This window comes from Papilio polytes, unplaced genomic scaffold, assembly GCF_000836215.1.
Source record: "Papilio polytes unplaced genomic scaffold, Ppol_1.0 DF824102.1, whole genome shotgun sequence".
NCBI lineage: Eukaryota > Metazoa > Arthropoda > Insecta > Lepidoptera > Papilionidae > Papilio > Papilio polytes.
Genome location: NW_013525102.1, coordinates 1,858,992 through 1,879,935, shown reverse-complemented (window position 1 = coordinate 1,879,935; position 20,944 = coordinate 1,858,992). Strand labels below are relative to the sequence as shown.

The 20,944-nt window shown below is 32.5% G+C and overlaps 9 protein-coding genes across 10 annotated transcripts in view; 5 read left to right on the top strand and 4 right to left on the bottom strand.

Moving 5' to 3' along the window:
• The first annotated feature begins 926 nt into the window (after positions 1–926).
• Positions 927–4,530, top strand: LOC106099627 (adenosylhomocysteinase). Of its 2 annotated transcripts, none has more exons than XM_013278221.1 (5): positions 927–994; positions 1,085–1,128; positions 1,448–1,638; positions 2,960–3,112; positions 3,355–4,530. In XM_013278221.1, exons 2-5 carry the CDS (start codon positions 1,107–1,109, stop codon positions 4,279–4,281), a joined length of 1,293 nt encoding a protein of 430 aa, XP_013133675.1. In that variant the 5' UTR covers positions 927–994; positions 1,085–1,106; the 3' UTR covers positions 4,282–4,530. The 2 variants fall into 2 exon arrangements, with proteins under 2 accessions (XP_013133675.1, XP_013133676.1); XM_013278222.1 differs by having other exon boundaries at positions 951–998.
• On the bottom strand, positions 4,528–6,006 carry LOC106099628 (39S ribosomal protein L15, mitochondrial). Its single transcript, XM_013278224.1, has 3 exons — positions 5,804–6,006; positions 5,517–5,671; positions 4,528–5,226 (listed from the first exon to the last, which is right to left on the bottom strand). Exons 1-3 carry the CDS (start codon positions 5,903–5,905, stop codon positions 4,599–4,601), a joined length of 885 nt encoding a protein of 294 aa, XP_013133678.1. The 5' UTR covers positions 5,906–6,006; the 3' UTR covers positions 4,528–4,598.
• A 237-nt stretch (positions 6,007–6,243) lies between these two features.
• LOC106099484 (conserved oligomeric Golgi complex subunit 6) lies at positions 6,244–8,428 on the top strand. The gene has a single exon (XM_013278043.1). It carries the CDS (start codon positions 6,407–6,409, stop codon positions 8,249–8,251), a length of 1,845 nt encoding a protein of 614 aa, XP_013133497.1. The 5' UTR covers positions 6,244–6,406; the 3' UTR covers positions 8,252–8,428.
• Positions 8,429–8,786: 358 nt separating this feature from the next.
• Positions 8,787–9,949, top strand: LOC106099694 (probable tRNA(His) guanylyltransferase). The gene is made up of 2 exons (XM_013278309.1): positions 8,787–9,515; positions 9,589–9,949. Exons 1-2 carry the CDS (start codon positions 8,925–8,927, stop codon positions 9,919–9,921), a joined length of 924 nt encoding a protein of 307 aa, XP_013133763.1. The 5' UTR covers positions 8,787–8,924; the 3' UTR covers positions 9,922–9,949.
• A 291-nt stretch (positions 9,950–10,240) lies between these two features.
• LOC106099693 (V-type proton ATPase subunit d) lies at positions 10,241–12,664 on the bottom strand. The gene is made up of 4 exons (XM_013278308.1): positions 12,434–12,664; positions 11,766–12,274; positions 11,260–11,514; positions 10,241–10,951 (listed from the first exon to the last, which is right to left on the bottom strand). The coding sequence occupies exons 1-4, from the start codon at positions 12,552–12,554 to the stop codon at positions 10,790–10,792; spliced, it is 1,047 nt and encodes a 348-aa protein (XP_013133762.1). The 5' UTR covers positions 12,555–12,664; the 3' UTR covers positions 10,241–10,789.
• A 210-nt stretch (positions 12,665–12,874) lies between these two features.
• LOC106099697 (succinate dehydrogenase assembly factor 4, mitochondrial-like) lies at positions 12,875–13,466 on the top strand. Its single transcript, XM_013278310.1, has 2 exons — positions 12,875–12,999; positions 13,097–13,466. Exons 1-2 carry the CDS (start codon positions 12,957–12,959, stop codon positions 13,396–13,398), a joined length of 345 nt encoding a protein of 114 aa, XP_013133764.1. The 5' UTR covers positions 12,875–12,956; the 3' UTR covers positions 13,399–13,466.
• A 3-nt stretch (positions 13,467–13,469) lies between these two features.
• LOC106099692 (putative pre-mRNA-splicing factor ATP-dependent RNA helicase DHX16) lies at positions 13,470–16,794 on the bottom strand. The gene is made up of 5 exons (XM_013278307.1): positions 16,289–16,794; positions 16,024–16,160; positions 14,370–15,933; positions 13,828–14,230; positions 13,470–13,707 (listed from the first exon to the last, which is right to left on the bottom strand). Exons 1-5 carry the CDS (start codon positions 16,618–16,620, stop codon positions 13,486–13,488), a joined length of 2,658 nt encoding a protein of 885 aa, XP_013133761.1. The 5' UTR covers positions 16,621–16,794; the 3' UTR covers positions 13,470–13,485.
• A 290-nt stretch (positions 16,795–17,084) lies between these two features.
• On the top strand, positions 17,085–19,146 carry LOC106099678 (WW domain-containing oxidoreductase-like). The gene is made up of 6 exons (XM_013278283.1): positions 17,085–17,205; positions 17,494–17,635; positions 17,784–18,040; positions 18,124–18,303; positions 18,373–18,640; positions 18,718–19,146. Exons 1-6 carry the CDS (start codon positions 17,183–17,185, stop codon positions 19,057–19,059), a joined length of 1,212 nt encoding a protein of 403 aa, XP_013133737.1. The 5' UTR covers positions 17,085–17,182; the 3' UTR covers positions 19,060–19,146.
• Positions 19,147–20,170: 1,024 nt separating this feature from the next.
• The window catches only part of LOC106099438 (E3 ubiquitin-protein ligase mib1), a 118,653-nt gene continuing 117,879 nt past the window's right edge, over positions 20,171–20,944 (bottom strand). The window contains exons 16-17 of the mRNA XM_013277997.1: positions 20,889–20,942; positions 20,171–20,726 (exon numbers count right to left, since the gene is read on the bottom strand). Coding sequence (XP_013133451.1) covers positions 20,586–20,726; positions 20,889–20,942 — 195 coding nt within the window. The 3' untranslated portion in view covers positions 20,171–20,585. The remainder of the gene's footprint in view (positions 20,727–20,888; positions 20,943–20,944) is intronic.

Here is a 20,944-nt window from a genome sequence, read left to right as displayed (position 1 = left end):
ATAACTTTTCTTTCAAAACAGTTGTTCCTTTTCAATATCTATACCTAACGAGTGCCTTTAACTTTGACGAATTTCTGTCTGTTGTGTGAATATTGTGAAGTTTAATGTTCTTGTAGCCACATCTATGACGGCAACACCCAAACTAACGAAAAACGTTATGCTAAAGGGCAATATTTAAACGCATTAAACCAGGTTTATAATTTGTAGAGTGTCTGCTAGTCTGTGAGCATCACTGACAGGGATGATGTTTGCGAGAATTATGTAAGATTTTTTATGAGGAGTGTGTAGTCAAGCAAGTTTATGTTACAATTCAATTTGCATGTCTGAGTCTGAAGTAATCAGTTGAATCGCAGTTCTCATATTTCGTACTTATGTCAAGGATGATAGGAGAATGTGTGAGGACTAGTGCCATGCCGTGAAAGGTTCTGATGTAGAATCATAGGCATTGAGTCGATGCGTACCACCCACTTTTCCTGCGCAAATGAATATTAATTGAAATTATTTTGTTACATTTTTTATTTCTTTTTGTTATGCCTATGACTACTATTCTGTAACTGTTCTAATGTAATAAAACATTTTAAAGTTAAATGAATTTTCATTACGTCTTACATACCTACACCTTTTGAGCTTTTGGGATGTTCAGCTTGAAGTTTTAAAAATATTGTCAAGACATACATAAGTACACCTGTGGGAGGTGACAATTGAGTTTTATAGAAAAATAATTTAACGTAATCTTAAGTACCGGCCAAGAGTATATAAAAAGTTTACTTTTTCGTCAGTTTAATCTAAATTGAAAGATTCCGCTTGATTCCATTGGATTTCGTACTCGGTTCTTTTGATCGCAATATTAAACTATCTGTCAATCCCAATTTAGATCTCAATATTGAATCTGTATCTGTCATATGAACCAGCCCTCTTCTCTCACAACTGTAATCTGTCATTTTACTTGAAATTCTGCTCCGTGCGGTTCAACTTAGCCTCTTATATTATTTTCGTAGGTGCTTTTAAGTTTTACTGTAATTTTCAAGATATCTAATTATTAAAAATAACAAAATTTTATATTTCATGTAAATTTTACTTACAGAATTAACATATAAAAAGAGAAAATGAAGCCGCCGTACAAAATAGGTAATATACTCATTTAATTTCTAATTTACCTTGTTACTACATATGTATTTACAAACTACGTACGTAAATACATATTGTATACTTTATTATAAATTTTAGTTTGGTCTTTAGCTATAAAAGGCGCCTTTATCAATCATTTAGGTTATCTTAATTCCCATGTGTCTGACATGCCAACAATAACAAAGATTACACCATATTAATAGTTATTACCGATGTATATTAAAAGAAGTGATTTAGATAGTATCTTTTCGATATTATCGATAATTTTATGATTTCAAGATTAATATAGGATTTCCATTGCAATGGTATTCTTTTTTAGCGAACTTGAACTTGGCTGAGTTGGGCCGCAATGAAATAATGCTAGCAGAGAAAGAAATGCCAGGACTTATGGCTTGTCGCCGCAAGTATGCCCCTGGTCAAATTCTCAAAGGTGCCAGAATAGCTGGGAGCCTTCACATGACAGTACAAACTGCTGTACTTATAGAAACACTCATTGAATTGGGAGCAGAGGTAAGTCTATGTATTATATCTTTTTGTAGTAAAAGCTATAATTTTCAAAGCAATTATTTGGGGATCCAAAAATTAGAACTTTTCATAAGAGACTATTATAAGTTATGTTAAGTCTTAAATTGATTTACCCATTTTTGCTTAAATTTCGTGTGCATTTAACCACATACATAAGATCAGTATTACATATTTATTTGCAACATGGACTCATAAAAGATGTTTCTCATATTTCAAAACCACTGATAAGCATTAAAAATCTATATTACCTTTTCTAACCATATCTTTTAAAACATTTAAATATAGGCCTGATATGATATCAAGAATGGAAAAGATTATACTATAAAAATTTAGATAAAAGAGAAAAAACTCTAGCAATTTTTCATTCTACTAAGTTTACTCAAAAAATTGACTATGTAGAAGGTCATCTACAAGTAAAATAGCTTGATATATTGATTTATATTCTTTGTCAGTAATCCAAAGGCACCAAAAAATGATGGAAATCTTTTAACTTCATAAGTAAATAAAATCCCTATCCTTAATACAATTTTGCAACTAACCAAAATTTATACAAGAATTGGTCTCTTTATAAAATACTAGCTTTCGCCTGCGACTCCGTTTGCGTGGGACTAGAAAAAAACAAAACTGAGTAGCCTATGTGTTCTTCCAGACTATACTTTACATATATGCCAAATTTCATCAAAATCTGTTAAGGCTACAAACCCTAACAAGCATCCATCCATCCTTTTAAATTTTACTCATTTATTATATTAGTAAGATTGTACTATGAAAGAATAGATGTTTTATTTCCATTAAAAGATCTTTCATCATGTTTCTATCAATATTCATCTCATTGATTTTATCATTATTGATAAGTTGTTGGAAACAAGCTTTATCTCTTCTAAGATAAGGGAGTTCTCAAATGAGATTAATGTCTACTGATTTCATATCAAATTCTTAGCTGTTAAGTTACACATCACAAAAAAATAATATTTGCAATGATAATAAGTATTTTATCATTCATTTCTGTATGAAAATCATTGACGCATGATTTTTAAACAATCATTATGTGAAAACACTCCTTATCTGTTATGATAATTTTGTTGAACTTATGTGAGTAAGAGGTTATCAGTTAACTTTAATCTGAAACAGTGATGCAATATTTAAATCTATACTGAACAATTCTATTTTGAAAACATAAAGGAAAAATGCCTTTGAGATTTTGCTTATTGTTTTTTTTACATTAGGGTTGTCAAAACAGTTTCTTCCTTAAATTTAACTTGTAGAGTATTTTGTTTTTATAATTTGTATTTTAATTTAATTTCAGGTTCAATGGTCAAGCAGTAACATATACAGCACGCAGGATGAAGCTGCAGCTGCTCTTGTAGCCCGAGGGATACCCATTTATGCCTGGAAAGGTGAAACTGAAGAAGAGTACACCTGGTGTATTGAACAGACACTCATCTTTGCTGATGGCAAAGTAAGTAGTGAGAATTATTTCATTTCTTAATTATTATTCAAAGTTAATTTATAAAATAAGTTTAAACATTGTAATTATTGTTTTTAAAATGCTATGATGTGCCATAAAGTATCATACTTATTATTGTAATATTATTATAATAAGAAAAATTGGTCTTTGGTAAAGAAGAAAATAAATAGTTTCTCATTAACAGTTGCCTACATTTAAAACTTTTTTTTAATTTGTGTTTTTTCTTTTTACAGCCTCTTAATATGATATTAGATGATGGTGGTGACTTAACTAACTTGGTACACAAGAAGTATCCACATCTTTTAGAAAATGTCAAAGGCATTTCTGAGGAAACCACAACTGGTGTACACAATTTGTACAAAATGTTCCGTGAGGGACACTTGAAAGTTCCTGCAATAAATGTCAATGATTCAGTGACAAAAAGCAAATTTGATAACTTATATGGATGCAGGGAGTCACTATTAGATGGTATCAAGAGGGCAACTGATATTATGATTGCAGGAAAAGTGTGTGTGGTTGCTGGTTATGGTGATGTTGGTAAGGGCTGTGCACAAGCTTTTAAAGGTTTTGGAGGAAGGGTAATTGTCACTGAAATAGACCCAATTAATGCCCTTCAAGCAGCCATGGAAGGATTCCAAGTGACCACCATGGAAGAAGCCTCTGAAGTAGGCCAAATATTTGTCACCACAACAGGAAACATAGACATTATTTGCAAGGATCATTTCCTAAAAATGAAAGATGATGCAATAGTTTGTAACATTGGACACTTTGATTGTGAAGTGGATGTTGCTTGGTTGGACAATAATGCCAAGAAAGTAAATATTAAGCCTCAAGTAGATCGCTATGAATTGGAAAATGGAAACCACATTATAGTACTTGCAGCAGGGCGACTTGTCAACTTGGGTTGTGCTACAGGACACTCCTCATTTGTTATGTCCAATTCATTCACTAATCAAGTTTTGGCTCAAATTGAATTGTGGACCAAGCACAATGCTTATCCCATTGGAGTTCACACTTTGCCTAAAAAATTAGATGAAGAAGTAGCTTCACTTCATTTGGACCATCTTGGTGTGAAACTCACAAAACTAACACCAAAGCAGGCCAAATATATTGGTGTACCTGCTGAAGGTCCTTTCAAACCAGATCACTACAGATATTAATTGTGTAGTAGAGATGGAAAGTAACAACCAAACTATTTTTCTGAAATGATTTATCATATATTACTTGTAAGTTACAAGAAAGTGTGCATTTAAAGTTTACAGAATTTTATACATTGCAAGTTTATATTGAAAAATATGCGCTAGCCGTGGAGTTTCGGAAACCGCAACCCCTACTACTACTACTACTTGCGCATTGAACATAAAAGCAATAAACATTGTTTCAGTTTGCATTTTTTACTTAATGACAAGTTGTTAAATGTTATTTCACCTATGGTACAATAAACAAATCAGTAATATTAAGGGGCCTTTTATTTAATTTATGACGAGTAAAACCTTAATAATTCTCTATCTGTCGGTTTTAAAATGCATTTATCCTTCAAATTCACTACCCATCCAGGTTCTAAGCCATGGAAGATCTGCCGAGGATCTTTCCTTTCACACAACATTGTATAGAATGAGTCATTTTCTAGTTGTGGCAATTCATATCCATATTTTTGTGCCAATTTTAGTCTTTCTTGTGATATCATTTCTGGATCAGCTAAATAACCTCTGTTTTCAGCACTAGTGTAATATTCAATGACATCTGGTGGTGGTATCATCCTCCTTGGAATAGCTTGTCCAGTTTTGAAAAATTGCACTGGATTTTTCAACAGGAATAGACTATGTGGATCATAATATGCAGTTGTTATAACTCCACCATTTCTCTCAATTGCAGCGATCACTTGTTCACTTGCCCATTGCACTTCAATGTTAATTTTTGCAGCAAATATATCTGCACCCTCATCTGTCAAGTTTATACCAAACTGTTTCTGTTCCGGGTGAAATTTATATAATCCTGATTTTATAATACTTGCAATATCAACAGGAACTGACACATCAATTCTGTCTGTGTCAATTAAAGTCTGTAGTTGTAATAATGATAGTGGCGGATATTCTCTTCTATGGCTAAAATTGAACAAATTTTCCATTAGTGAATTTTATTTAAAGACTTACTCTAAACAAGAATTATCAACCTTTGCCCACTACTGGACATGGGCCAGCAGTGGGGCACATAATTCGATACTCTGCCTTCCACATCATACTAATATATTACTGGTTAATATTATTTGTTTGAATTTATTTTTATTCTATAATTTGTGCATTTTTTGGTTTATTATGTGAATAATTTACATATTTTTGATTCATGAATGTGTGCAATAAGGAAGTGTAGGTAACAATTATGTAGATATACTTACTGGTGTCCTTTGTAGTATGGCTCTTGGGGCATCCGTAGATAAAAAGGATTGTTTCCTGTCTCATATCCTAATCTCATATAATTCTGTCTTTGACCTGATCCTTTATTTCCAGCACCATGTTTATCACCACCGTGTTGACCACGGCCTCGTTTTTGCTAAGGAAATAAAACAGTAAATATTTCTACTACAATACACTTAAGGATCTGCTTAGTACAAGTGCAAAAAATTAAGTATAAGAGAAAGGATATGGGTGAAAACTAAAATAATACTGGACAAATAGTACTTACTGTGACTTTTGAACCAGGGTTATCGCGTATGTTACCGATAGAAATTCGGGGCAACGATCTTATAATTGACAAGGATTTTTCTGTAATTTGTCGAGAACCCATGGCCCAAATTCAAAAATAAATATTTCAGAGAAATTTATTTTTGAATAAGTTTAAGGTTATAATTTGAAGTAAATAGGAAATGTCAAAGTCAAGTTCTTATGCCAAAGAGTACTTACGTTATAAGATTGATCAACTACCAAACTATTTTTACAAATTACTTACCAATAGCTTATTATTAATTACATCTCTATTAGAATTGAAAAGAGTAACTTTTTTGTACCAAGCCACTTTTTTTAAGATCCATATGACTCTGATGACCAGTTTTTGTTAAACTTAAATGGATTACCGTTCGAGATACAAATTCTATGTTTTAGTTTTAGTCTTTGAATATATTTGCAGTGCCAACTGTCAGATTAATAAGGATAGAACTTTTTCAGGAATATTTTTTATTTTCTTATGTGTCGAAATACAGTTACTGATTTGTTAAGATATTAGGTTTTCTACAGTTGTGAATAACTGCCTAGCAATTTTACTTGGAAAAGTTAACAAAAGTGTGAAAACATGGATTCGTTTTATAACAATCCAATTAGACAGAAAATAAATAAAATATTTGATAGTCACCTAATAACTGATGATAGTGAAGCTTTATACACAGTGTCAGGTTTGTGCTCAGCTAATTCAGCGTATACAAGAAGAATTCTGGTTAATGAGATAGAAAAAAGGGACTTGTTAGTTAATAAAGCAGTCCTTGTCGAATACAATAAAGTTAAGGATAAGCTACAAAGCTTGTTAAATGCGATTTCTTCTTTGGATGTCGCTGTGTCTGATATGTCTAATAGACTTCAAGAGTCTAAAACTAAAACTCATCATATAATTACGCAAACTACGAAATTAAAAGAAGAAAGGAAGAAAACTAAAAAGAAACTCCTGTGGGTTGATGCATTTGTCAAGGAATTTCAAATAGCACCAGAACAAATTAAAATACTTTATAATGTTACACCTCTTACCCTTGATTTCTTCAATACCATGTCACAGATAGAAAAGCTATATGAAAATTGTAAAATTCTGGTAAAACATTGGTATCAAACACCTGCTTTTGAAATAATGGAGATGATTGGGCTTCAACAAGAAGTAGCAATTGAAAAATTATATCACTGGACCATTGGAGCGTGTCTGTTGGTTGATTCACCAAATAATGCTTTAGTACCTAAAGCATTGGGTAAATTTGAAAACAGGCAGGTGCTTTTTTCTAATATAATTGATGAATATTGTAATGCTAGAAAGGCAACTGTTGTGCAGTTGTTTATTGATGTCCTTACTAAAGGCAACAACAACTCAAAACCCTTAGAGTTCTATGCAAATGAAACAACAAGATATATTGGAGATATATTAGCATGGGTATATCAAATAATACCTATTGAAAAAGATAATCTTTGTACATTATTTAAATATTGTACAATGCCTGATAAAGATGAGAAAATTACATATGCATTGACTAACATCATGGAAGCTTTATGCCCTTTGCTCAAAGTCAGAGCTGAACTTATATTAACACCAGATAAGGATGCACTAGTTTTATGGTCAATTACAAATTTAATGTTATACTATAAGAATATCATACAATCTACAATAACTAAAGGACACTTGATAGACACATTTGATGAATTAATAAAAAAAAGCCAAGACATGTTTCTGGTAACTCTAGATAACAGAGTACAAAAAGAATTGAGTCATGGTGTAAAAGCACCTCCTCTGGATTTGAATCCATCTGTAGTTGTAACTGATTTGATTAGCTTCCTTAGAGATATAATGAATTTGTCAAACAATGCTATTAAGACTGACAAGAGAATAATAACAACTCATATATTAGATCCACTGTTGCATGCAATTAATGAAACAGCTTGCCATTTAAGTTCCACTGATATGTCTGTTTATATGTTGAACTGTATTTATCATATACAGTGTACATTATCATTGTATACTATCCTGGATGAATATAATGAAAGACTGCAGGCACAGTCGGAGGCACAAATAGACACTCTAACATCAGAACAGGCTAGTTTCCTTGTTGCCAATTTAAATATGGGACCAATGTACACAATTTTACAAGAAAAGATTAGTGGTCCCCTTTCTGCTATACCTGGCATGGACACAGCCACACTTAAAACATTTTTGAACAAATTTGATATGTTTTTAGTAACACCTGATGTGTATATTTTACCACAACTTAACTTGCTCATCAGTCACAATCACAAATCTGTTATTAAGAAAAGAGCTTTTGAAGTGATATTTGCAATTTATGAACAATTATACAAAGCTATACATGACCCAGCTAACAGTTATGTGGAACCTCAAGGAATTGTTCGCAGAACTCCTGAGGAGGTTAAGAAACTTCTTGTAAATTAATGCTGAATATGATAAGATTATTTTGTAACTAATTCATTTCTGAGTTTAGCAAATTATTTTATTTTATTGAATGAAATTAGTTATTGTATCTGTACATTTACGTAACTTTTGTATAATAATTGTAATGTTTGTTTCTAATAATTATATTTTGCATAAAAGTAAAAGTTCATAATGTAAGTATCTATCACAAATCATTAAATCATTCCATGGTAATTCTTATTTTGTACAATTATAAAGTTATAATTGTGTTAGTATTATAAAGTTATACATAATTGCTTGTGAAAAATTATATTGTTAAATAATGATTGAAGTAAATTAATTAATTTTATTTCAACTATTTGGGTACTTTTAAAAATTGCTTGTCTTATAAATATTAAATTAATTCTTAAAAATCATCTTGGGTTATGTGTAGGAAAATTGATCTATATAAATAAAAAGATAATTAATTCATTTTTAATTTAATACCAGGTCCTGAATTTTTGGTTAATTTCTCATACCCCATCTTAATTAAAAAAAACGTGGTACTTTTAAAATAATTTATTGTCTGTTCTCACGATCATGTTATCTGCGATAACTTATTTTGACAGTTTGACAGATCAAAGTGGGAAAAGGGACCTTAAAGGAACCGACCTTTCATATTTTCACTTATAAACAAACTTTAATACTCGATTTTATGTTACTTAAAGCTGAGTCTCTGTTTGATAAAATTCTTAAAGCTCAAAGATACCTACGTATTTCCAAAATGGCAAAAAGCTCCTTCGAATACGTGAAAAAGTTTGAACTGGATGATACATTACTACCAAACACATGGATAGTTGTGAGACTTGATGGGAAATGTTTTCATAAATTTGCCGACGATCATAACTTCAAAAAACCGAACGATTTAAGAGCTTTAAAGTTAATGAACTACGCTGCTTTTAGTGTAATGCGAGATTTTAGTGATTTGTTAATGGGCTTCGGGCAAAGTGACGAGTACTCTTTCGTTTTTAAAAAGCAATGTAATCTGTACAAGAGACGTGCTGCAAAACTTTTGACTACAATTACTAGTAAATTTTCAACTTCATATGTTTATTATTGGAAAAAGTTTCTAGGCGACCAACAATTATTGTATCCCCCTTCATTTGACGGCCGGATAGTATTGTATCCCAATGAGGACACCTTGATAGACTACATGAAGTGGCGACAAGCAGACGTTCATATAAACAATTTATATAATACTACATTTTGGACATTAGTTCAAGAAGGAAATCTCAGTCCTACCCAGGTAAGTTTTATAAAGTAACTTAATATTATTGTTAAGGGAAGTTATAGTTTTTTAATCCTATATTTTGTTTCAGGCGGAGAAACGTTTATGTGGCACAGTCTCAGCAGATAAAAATGAAATCTTGTTCAAAGAGTTTAACATAAATTATAACAATGAACTAGAAATATTTAAACGTGGCACACTTTTATTGAGAAAGAATGTAAATATTGATGATTCAGACAAATGTTCCACAATAATAGTAGATGTTCATGATGACATGTTGAAGGACAGTTTTTGGAGAGATCATAAAGATTTATTTACCATAAAATCTAAGCAGTATTTTATATACAACGGACCTATAACAGAAATCATAAATGCACAATTATGTGACAGAATAACTGTAATACCAGAAGTAACATCAAGTTAATTATTTATTAAATGTTTTTATTACTTGTCATTGTTTTTAATTGTATTTCTCCTAAAATTGGTTGTATTACACTCAACAATTCTAAATGTATCGTTGAGTTTAGCAGCCAATAAAATACTAACAGATTTTTATGTTTTGCCCTTACATCATTTTGATCATATTGGGGAGCTTTTGTATGGGAACTGCAAATCCTCCAAAAACCTCTCAATTCACATTTTCTGTTTTCACCATAATGGGACATTAGGGAAAAGTACAAACTTTATAATGCAAGTAATGAAAATGAAGGACTTTATGGAAAGCAAAGTAAATAAAACAAATTGTTTTAACATATTTTATTTTATCTAATACAATAATACATGATGCTAACATTAATAAAACTCTTCTAATATAATGTGGTGTTTGTAATTTACAGACAAAATTGAAAACGGCAAATTAACCCTTTTCAAAAATACAATGATTACTGCTCTTTGATAATAAAACATAACATATAGCAGTACAAACTTGAAAATAAATTAAAAGTATCATTCAGGCTTAATGCAATTAATTATAATATGAAATTTAAAGAATTGATAGATAAATATTAATTTTACTAAATAGGGAATTTATAATAATTTGAAGTATTAGCTTATTTGATTATTCAATTTCAACCACCTTTAATATATTGCACACATAAGTATGCTATGGAATGCTTGAATAAATTTTAGATTAAATCAATTTTCAACATTTATAGACCATTTTGCATTCTAGTTTGTTTTACATTTATTTCTTAAACACTGTGTATATTCTGCTCTGTTTTTCTATTTAACAATTTGAACTGGAATTGTCAACATATTTACATTGCAAGGTCGCTTGAATATGAAGCTTTAGTTTAGAAAATGGGAATATAGTTGTCAATTTTGGCGCGGTGTTTCTGAGCGACGCATTCGCTTATCCACACAATGTTCCTGCATTCCTGCTCCTTCAGCTTCAGGTAAGAATAGAAAACTCCAAAGTGGAATTGTTGCAAAAATGCATGCACATTTAGGCTTACCTGAAATAAAATTGTTATAATTAATAGTAATTGTTACTTTATTAGGTTATTGATTTTGTGAGATTGTGTTTGTGAATACAAACAAATTGTGCTATTGAAATATTGTACAAATAAATCATTGAATTAATATAAAATATCTACCTTCACTTTGATACAATAAAATTATAGTGCCATTTATTTTAGCAAAGTTAAGAACTAGCCTAAAGCTAAATGTCAATTTGATAGGTAAAGTAGTTCAACATTGAACACAAAATATCTGTACAAAAGACATCTTTTTTGAGTAAATTAAAAGAATAATTTGAAATTACCTCATGTTCAAAGAATTTATCTTCCAATGTCTTATCACCAACATTGCTGCCAGCACCTTCAAATAGTGCAGCATACTCAGCATAGTATTCAGCAACAGCTTTGACTTGTTCGTAGTCATCAGCTCTGGCGAGCGCAGCCAACCCATCAGGGTTCAGTTTACCGCAGCGAGGGTACAACTTTGCACGATCATCTTTGGACAGCTCAGTTCCAAAAGAGTTGATAGTAATGATGATAGCACGACGATCAGCTTCAAACTGAAAAAATATGTTGATTACATATTGCTAAGTATGGATTAATAAGACTAAAAATCAATAACAACATTTAAAATCATTTTATTATTTGTTATATTTCATTAAAAAAGTATGTTATCTAACTAGTATCTTTCTTTACCTCAAACAACAATAAAAAGTAGACAAAAGCTTTGCTTGACTTCATTTATAATGAGTTAGGATACATGTAATTAATTTTAACACCACTAAGATTTATATTAAAAAAATCTACTTACAGCCAAAATTTCACACATAACATCAGCGGTAGATCCACCAATCTGCTTGCAGAATTCATAAAAAGCTTCCAAATAAGCTTTATACAGAGTGTTGCGGATAATTTCAATGTTCATCTCATCAAGGTCTTGTTCACTGATGCAGTCTACAAAGAATGGAGCCAGAGGAGTGTCCACCAGCACAGCATTGTACAGCTCAGCGGGTGTGGCAGCTACATGGATAGCTTCCATCTGCTCAAATGATCCCAATGGGTGGCACTTGGGGATCAATTCAGAAATAGGTCTCTGATGCAGAGTACCAGTAATCAAAAGTATGATGTTGTCAATCATGTAACTGTACGTAATGAAGTCCAAGAATGTGGACAGTGGCTCCACTGAATGGTTCCTCAAGTGTTGAAATTCAATGACAAGTTTTTCACGAAGCTTGTCATCGATAGTCGATACAGACAAGGGGCTTGGTTCATTAGCCAAAAATGTACCATAATCAGTACCCTGTAAGTGAAGCTTTAAATCTGCAAGGAATACATGATTTTTTAAATTGTGATTTTTCTTGAATCTAAAGACGTCATTATGATTTTCAGTTACGTCTTCCTTTAATATCCCAATGGGAATACTACAATATAAAGTAAGTAAGGTGTACATTGTGAAAATAAATGATTACGATAATTTACCTTCCAATGTTTCGCACTGCACCAAGTTCAAGTAATCGGATTGCTTCAGAATCCCGCACTTGAAACCGCGACACAACCCCTCTAAATACCCAGCGTCAATATTGAAAATGCACCCCTTCATTTTGATATAAACTTCTTTCCAATTCCTTTGGTATGTAGAAGTTTAATCGATCAAGAATGCAAAGATCGAGGGGAAGATGAAAACTTGTGTGAACAAAATTGATCATATGATATTTCCATAGACGAACAACAATAGACAAAACTTTTTTTAAACTGACAACTTCGATTCACAAGTCGATGGACCAAAGAACTATTAGGAATTTAAAAAACAATTTTAAATCCTTAAATAAAAAAAAATTTACATTACGTTACTCACACTGGCATATAATAAATCGAGAACGATAAAATGGAACGATTTTAAACCAAATGTCATTGGCAAGTTGACATTTTATGACATTGTTGTATTGTAAATATTTCGCAGTTGACTTTGAACAATAATACCTGTTTTTCTTAATTACTTACTATGATATCTATTAAGGCACTAGCATTGAGACGTTTTTTGCGAGGTACCAGCCAATTTTCTTATACTTAGGATTTCACATAAATATAGAAATATTAAAACAAAAACAGAAAAAAGCACTTATAAAACTTGTTTCTTTTCAGATGAGACTACTCTGATAATGCAATTATGTCAGCATTCCCATGACTCCAAGGTTGATACAGAAGATGCGTCAGCAAAAGCCGAATCTAAACGTATGGCAGAATTTCGTAAAAAGTTAAGAGAAACTACTCCTATCAACGATCTCGGTGAACAGCCATTTACTAATCCAGCTAATCAAGAGAATGCTTTGCCACCGTGGCCCAATGACACCAACCCTCATACTGGAGAAATTGGTGGCCCTCGGGGGCCCGAACCAACTCGATATGGAGACTGGGAGAGAAAAGGCAGAGTGTCTGACTTTTGAAAACATTTGTTGTTACTAAATTTAGCAATTTTATTTATTAAAAATAATTAACTTAAATTAAAAGAGTTAGATTTTATCACAGACTTTTTATTTACTTGCAGATTTTCCTAGGGTTTTAGGCATTTTTTTATTTGTGGAATCCTCCAGCTCGTTTGATTTGTAATAATGTGGCGCCACTTCCAGAAGCCATTTACTTTCTATTTCAGTGACTTGTCTCATGAATTCCTTTGATGTAAAAACTAGTTCATGATAAATAACCCATCTTGGTAACTCTTCAAATAAAGCACTGTTTGGATGAATCATTACAGTCTGCAAAAGTAAAACAATGAAAGTAATTTAGGTTAGTTGAATCCATAAAATTGAAGTTAAAATATGCTTATAAGATTTTTTTCAATGTGTATGAAAAACATTTAATGAAATGATACCCACTTGATTATGTTTTACAGTTTTGTAATGTCCACCCTTAGAAAATTTTGCAATGTGATAAAAATATCCAGCCGTGATTGCCTTTCTGATATTTGTGTCATCAGATATACTTGATACCATATCAATCTCTACTCTTTCCATCAACCCAACAAGTTGTTCTCGGACATCGCGAGCTCTCTTCATGGATCTGTATTGTATAAAGTTTTCGTAACACCATTGCACTGAGTAATCAGAGCCTACCCATTGGTTATACACATTCATCAGTGTCAAGTGATCTCCATTTCTATGGAAAAAGTTCTTTCTAGCTGTATCTGCATGTATTATTTTATCCTTAGGTCGATAAAATACTGAGCTATTGACTGACAACATAGCCGCAATGCTAACAATCTCTTCTGAGCATTTATATCTGGAAAAAAAATAAACTAATAAAAAGGATATGTGATATTTTCTGATCATAATTTTAAGGAATGTAAGGTGAATTGGACATGAATGCATACTTTTAATTAGGGATATTTTAAAATAGCTTATTAAAAAATAAAACTTACTTTTCACTGGCTAACAGCATTTTAGCCAACATAGGATCTGTTGGGAACTCAGCCATTCTCCTGCCAGCTTTAGTCAACTCTCCATGATGATTAAGTGCTCCAAGAGCATACAGTTGTTCCAAAGCTAGAACTAGAGTCTCATGAGGAGGAGGATCTAAGAAATCAAAGTGAATAAGATCATTGATTCCTAATGCCTTCAAAGTGAGAACAGCATTTCCTAAATTAATCCTCTGTATTTCTGGGACAGTATTATCTTCTAGTTCATATTTATATGCCCATGCAGTATAAAGTCTGAAGCATTTTCCTGGCGCCACTCTTCCAGCCCTACCAGCTCTTTGATTAGCTGATGCTTTAGATATTGGAACAACCATTAAACTCTCCATTCCAGTTTTGGAGTTAAAATTGTTCTGTTTTGCAAATCCTGGGTCAATAACATATATAATATTGTCAATTGTAAGTGATGTTTCAGCTATATTCGTTGCTAACACAACTTTTCTGGCTCCCTCTGGGGTTGGTTCAAAGATTTTCGCTTGCATATCACTTGGTAGATTTGCATATACTGGTAATATTAACAGTTCCTTAATCTTCTTTCCTAATCTTTTAGTTCTGTCCTGTAACATCTCTACACATGTTTCAATTTCTTCTTGACCTGTTAGAAAGACAAGTACATCTCCTAATGGCTGAGTGGCATGTATTTGCAGAACAGACACCACACATGCATCTACATAATCAGCTTCTGGAGCTTTAGTGTAGTAAATATCAACTGGAAACCTTCTACCTGGTATACGAAAGATTGGAGCCTCATCAAAAAAGTTTGAAAATTTCTCCGCATCTAATGTGGCACTTGATATAAGTAATTTTAAGTCAGGTCTAAACCGAGTGATGTCTTTTACCAAACCAAATAGAATGTCGGTATGCAAAGTACGCTCATGAGCTTCATCAATAATCATAACACTGTAAGATGCCAAGTCTGGCTCTGAGAGAAACTCTCTATGTAGTGTTCCATCTGTCATATATTTAATAACAGTTCTGTCAGATGTACAATCTTCAAACCGAATGCTGTAACCAACTTCATTTCCCAGTTTAACATTCATTTCTTGAGCAACTCTAGCTGCTACTGACATTGCAGCAACTCTTCTTGGTTGTGTACATCCAATTTTTTTTCCATCTTTTGTAAATCCAGCTTCATGTAAGTATTGTGGAATTTGGGTTGTTTTACCTGATCCTGTTTCACCTTCTACAATTAGTATTTGATAATTTCTTATGGCTTCAATCAAAGATTCTCTAAAAGGATAAACTGGAAGAGATTTCTTAGTTTCTTCAATTGTCATTCGTATCTTTTGATATTCAGATTTCTCTTCATCTTCCTTTTTCTCTTTATTGCCTTCCAATTGAAGGGCTTGAATAAAATCAATTTGTTCATCGAGCAAGAGTTCATATTCATCTTTTGCTTTTGCATCTTTCGCTCCAAATTTAAAGAATGCTGATTTTATTTGTTCTTGTTCCCACTTACGTTGTTCTGAATGTGGTAGTTTTTCATTTTCGTCAACTTCAATATACTCACCTGTAATAGATTTATAATTTGTTTATCTGTTAAATAAACTAACTAAATGTTACAAGTTGTAAATCAGAATAGTAATATATTCCTACAAACCTTTTTCACCTTTACCCAAATCCCTGGGCATATGATATCTTTGCACATTTTCCAATTCTCTGGCTTTCTCATGCTCTTTAGCTAATTGTAATATGGTTTTCTTATGTTCTCTTTCTTTCTTCTCCTTTTCTGTTAACCTGAAATTTAATAACAAGATCTAATTAAAACAACTGGACAATGATGGTTTTAAATAAAAGAGACAAAAGGTATTTCAAAGGTATTTTTTTTACATTTGTCAAGATCTGACTAATGGTATAATACTTACACACTTTCATCAAACAGATATTCATCATCAGCTATATCTGCCTCCAATTCTAGTACTTTGTCTTCTTTTCTTTTCTCTAAATACTTGCGCCGAGATTGAACTCTCAGTTTTGGTAGAATTTTGTTCCTGTCATCTGCTTCCAATTTAAGGCGCTTAGCTGCTTCTTCATAAGAGCGTTTACTTGTGGACTCTGTTACCTTTTTTACCTTTTCTTCATCACGTTTCTTTAATCTCTTAGCGAATTCATCTCGTTCTTTTATATCCTTTTTCCGCTGTTCTTCTGCGCTATCAGAATCTGATGAGGAATGGTGCCGCTTTCCCCGCTTGTCCATCGTTAAAATGCTTACTTGGGCCTATTTTTATATTTTGAATACCATTTAAAATGTGTTTTGTCAGTTTTAATCGACGTAATTAGTGCATTTATTAAAATAATAATAATACAAGAATCTAAAACATATCAACATACACTTCCCACATTGTTTACTCGGATTGACATTGACATAAATCATGCAAGTTTTGACACTGACATCCAAAGAGCACAGAAATTTTGACGTATGACATTTTATTTAAATACTTTCATGGTTCCGGGTTATGATTCGTGACTTTTTGCCAATGGATCGATAAAAAAATATCGTCCGTCTTTTATATGTAATCGCTACATGCAAGAAACATAATTAAAAATTAATTCCAAAAGTGCTATTATTAATTAGCGTTTCCAATAGTTAAAGTTTGCGCTAAAAAGTTCACTGGCAATCGGTTAGTTAAGAGGTTGTATTTGTGAAGTATTTTAAATACAATTTAATGCCAACGACAATTTAAATTAAAAGCAAATCGAATAAGTCAACATCTTAGTTATATTTAAATTGTAATCTGATAATTCATGTAATTTAAGAAATGATCTTCGCTAATATTTCTAGGTAAAGGTAACTTGCATTACTCTTTTTACAATGTAGAGAAATGTTCTTCTTATATCGCCTCTCGAAATAACTGTTATAGGCAGTTATAATTATATAACTGGTAATTAAAGAGTTAGGTCCTAATGTTAAGTGTACTAATAATATTGTAGTGTCTTAAATTATGAAATTGTTGCAAATTGCGTGTGTTCATTAAGTCGCCGACTTTGCTTCAGTTTAGTGAATTCATCCGCTCGCTTTGCCCGTTGCCCATCATCCTAACAGAAAGTATAGAGTTAATTCGTTTTACAGAAAGGTTACTATAATAAGTCGGGTACATACAAGACATGTCACCAACATACCAATATGGAGAAACGAGGTTGTGGAAAATGCCTTGAAATTTATACAAAGAAATGTAGAGTTCGTAAGGATACATGGACCAACTGCTGACGAGGTAGTTTATGGTACAATATCTTTATATATATGGAATAAAAATCCAGTATATTTGAACATGTGTAACACTAAAAGTATAAAAATTATTGTTTTTGGCAGCAATTCCGGTTATCACTAATTTCTTATTACGGTATTTTTTTATGTTTTAGGTAACAAGAGATGTTAATTTGGCAGATAAAACATGTCTAATAACTGGAGCAAATAGTGGGATCGGTCTAGAAGTAACTAAATGTTTGATTGCGCGGGGGTGTAAAGTTTTGATGGCATGTCGAAACACTTACGCTGCAAATATTGCCGTAAAAAGTGTCCCCTGTGAAAAGGCAAATCAAATAAGTATCCACAAAGTCAATCTCACATCACTCGCTTCTGTTAAAAACTTATCTGACAATCTCCAGAAAGAGCATAAGTAATTAATGCTTTATAAAAGAAATTAAACCTACAATCAAATAAGTATTTAAAAAATATTGACTGTGTTCATTTTTCCCCCAGAAAAATTGATATTGTTATATTGAATGCTGCTGTGTTTGGGATTCCATGGACCATCACTGAAGACGGCTTAGAAACTGCATTCCAAGTGAATTATCTTAGTCAATATTACTTACTGATGAATATCGAAAAGATCCTTGCCCCTAACGCACGCGTTGTTTTTACGTCTTCTGAATCACACAGGTATTATACATTTTATTATATTTACGTGTAAATTTAAAACAAAATCATAATGTTATTTTATATTTACAGAAACATAAATTGGAACATGGCAAAGATAACAGCGCCAAGTTTGGAACATCTTTCGATTCCAAAGGAAGAGTATACATCTATCAGAGCGTACAACATTTCAAAATTATGTTCAATTTTGGCAATGCATTATTTGGGTTATCGGTGGTTAAATACAGAAAAAACTGTTTTTTGTGCGCATCCCGGGTCTTTCATCAAGACGCGGTTATGTCGCAATTGGTGGGTTTACGAAGCTCTTTACACCACGATGTTGCCATTCTCAAAAACCATTGTAAGTTTAAATGTCTTTTTATTCACATCCAAATTATTCATAATAAAATGTGATTTTGATGTATATTGTATGAGCAGCGGCAAGCGGCGAGCACGATCTTGTACTGCGCGACGGCTCCAGAGCTGAGCGGTGTGTCGGCGCAGTATTTCAAGGACTGCCGGCGCTGCGAGGAGAGCGATTTGGCCTGCGATATGCACCTCGCCTTTAAGATCAACGAACTCACGCGCGAAATACTGCGCGAGCGCGCGCCCGAATACGTCGATACATTCCGAACTATCGACAAGCCCCCCAGTGCCCCCAGCACCCCGGCCGCCCCCACCGCCCCCAGCGCCCCCATCGCCCCCAGGGATGTCGACAAAGTGCAACAAGTAAAGGAAAATGTTGAACACGACCCTCTTATAACCAGTTATACTAATTGATTTATTTTTGTCTGATGTACGTTGGCGAAGGAATGCTCTTTTCTGTTTGAATTTTATTTTGTAATTTTTCTTGCAAATGTTGCAATAAATAAAATTTTGATTTCAACATAACACTTTTATTTTAAATATTGAAGCATTAAAATAGGATACAGTAAATTAACGAGTAAACACAAAATTAAACATTAATTATTACATATACTTAGATTCTACTTCGACGTTTCTTCGTCTGGAAAATCGATACTAGAAAAATTCATATACTTTTCAGTGAATGACATTATATTAAATCCAAATGCATAGACATTATAAATATTGTATTGAGTATATTAATCACGACATAACATTTGTAATCTATAATTATTGTATCACTGTAGATTCTCACCGCCCAATATATTGTACCGTCTTGTTATAACTGGCAATACTTGAACATTAAACACAAGAATCTAAAAGTAAAATTAACGATGCGTTTTACACATTTCGATTTGATAATATTGTCAATTAATGGATAGAAAAATAAGCGTTAAAACTTGAGAATATTTCGAAGGTGCGAACACGGTGTAACACATCAACCTTAAGTAAGAATTACAATACGTATATTATACAAAAACGAAGATTAATATAAAATTAGGCAATGAGAAAAAGAGTTAAAAAGCTCAATAGACATTCCCCTTCGAATAACTAGCCTATTGATTTAAAATACCACTAAATACTGATACCATACATTAAGATACGATCGATGGAAAAGATTAAATAATATTAATCTACATATAATAATTAATTAATCTAAAATAAATTTGTATTAGTATTGTGTAACTAACGGGAAAAATTATAACTTCACGTTTATGCCAATAAAAGTAGACAGAGTTAGCTGATGATGAGTTTTTAGTGAAGAAATTCATTTAAGACCTTACTTCATAACACGGTTTCTAAAAAAATCATCATCGAGAATATTTACTTGGTTATAATTTAAAATTTGTGTGCGTTACACATACATAATGTTTATTTTTCATTATCTACTAAATAATAAATGCTTTACTCGAGTAAACTTGAGATTAAAGTTTGGGATTAACAAAAACTTGATCGTGTTTTTTTTATTTTCTAACCAAGGGGTCGATTAAAAAACCAACCGCTTTATGTCTCCGTCGTTGTATTATATTAGAACCCCTTTACGTAACCATAGAACTAAAACAGTGATTGTTAGAAAGTTGTATGTTTTTGTGTTTGTGGGCGCAAATTTCTATAACGATAAAATTAATGCAGATTCAGTTATCATTATTACACTGCAGTAACCTTCAGCGCATTTATCTCAATAATATGAAGAGTAAAAAATATTTCCACTAACATAATTTAAATTTGTTTTAATAAAATTAAACAGTTCCATACCATAATTGTAAGTATAAATGGAACATAATGCGTAGTGATCACTAAGAGAGTACCTTAGAATGAATTTTGAGGGATAAATCCATGTACAGTAAAGGCATTGGTCAAGTAAGTTTTGTGGTAAGTAGTGTTGTGCGAGTGGCAGCGCGCTAGTAGAGCAGGATGCGCTTCTCGACGTGCTTGCGGCAGATGGGGCAGACGGCGATGCGGTCGCCGCACATCTGGCACATGCCGTGCCCGCACAGGAAGATCATGTTCTTCAGCCGGTCCAGGCAGATGGGGCACATCGTCTAGCCGCAAACATTAAATACTATTAACACGATGTCGAGTACCGTGGACTTGTAACGGAGGCCGACACGTAAATATAAGTGATGTCTCTGGATACCGACTACATGATAGTCTATTGATAACTTTATAAATTGGTAAGTAGACCTTTCTTAGTATGGCATTACCTGTTCTTTGATGTCTTGTAGTTGCTGCTGCAATTTCTGCACGTCAGCCGGGGGCT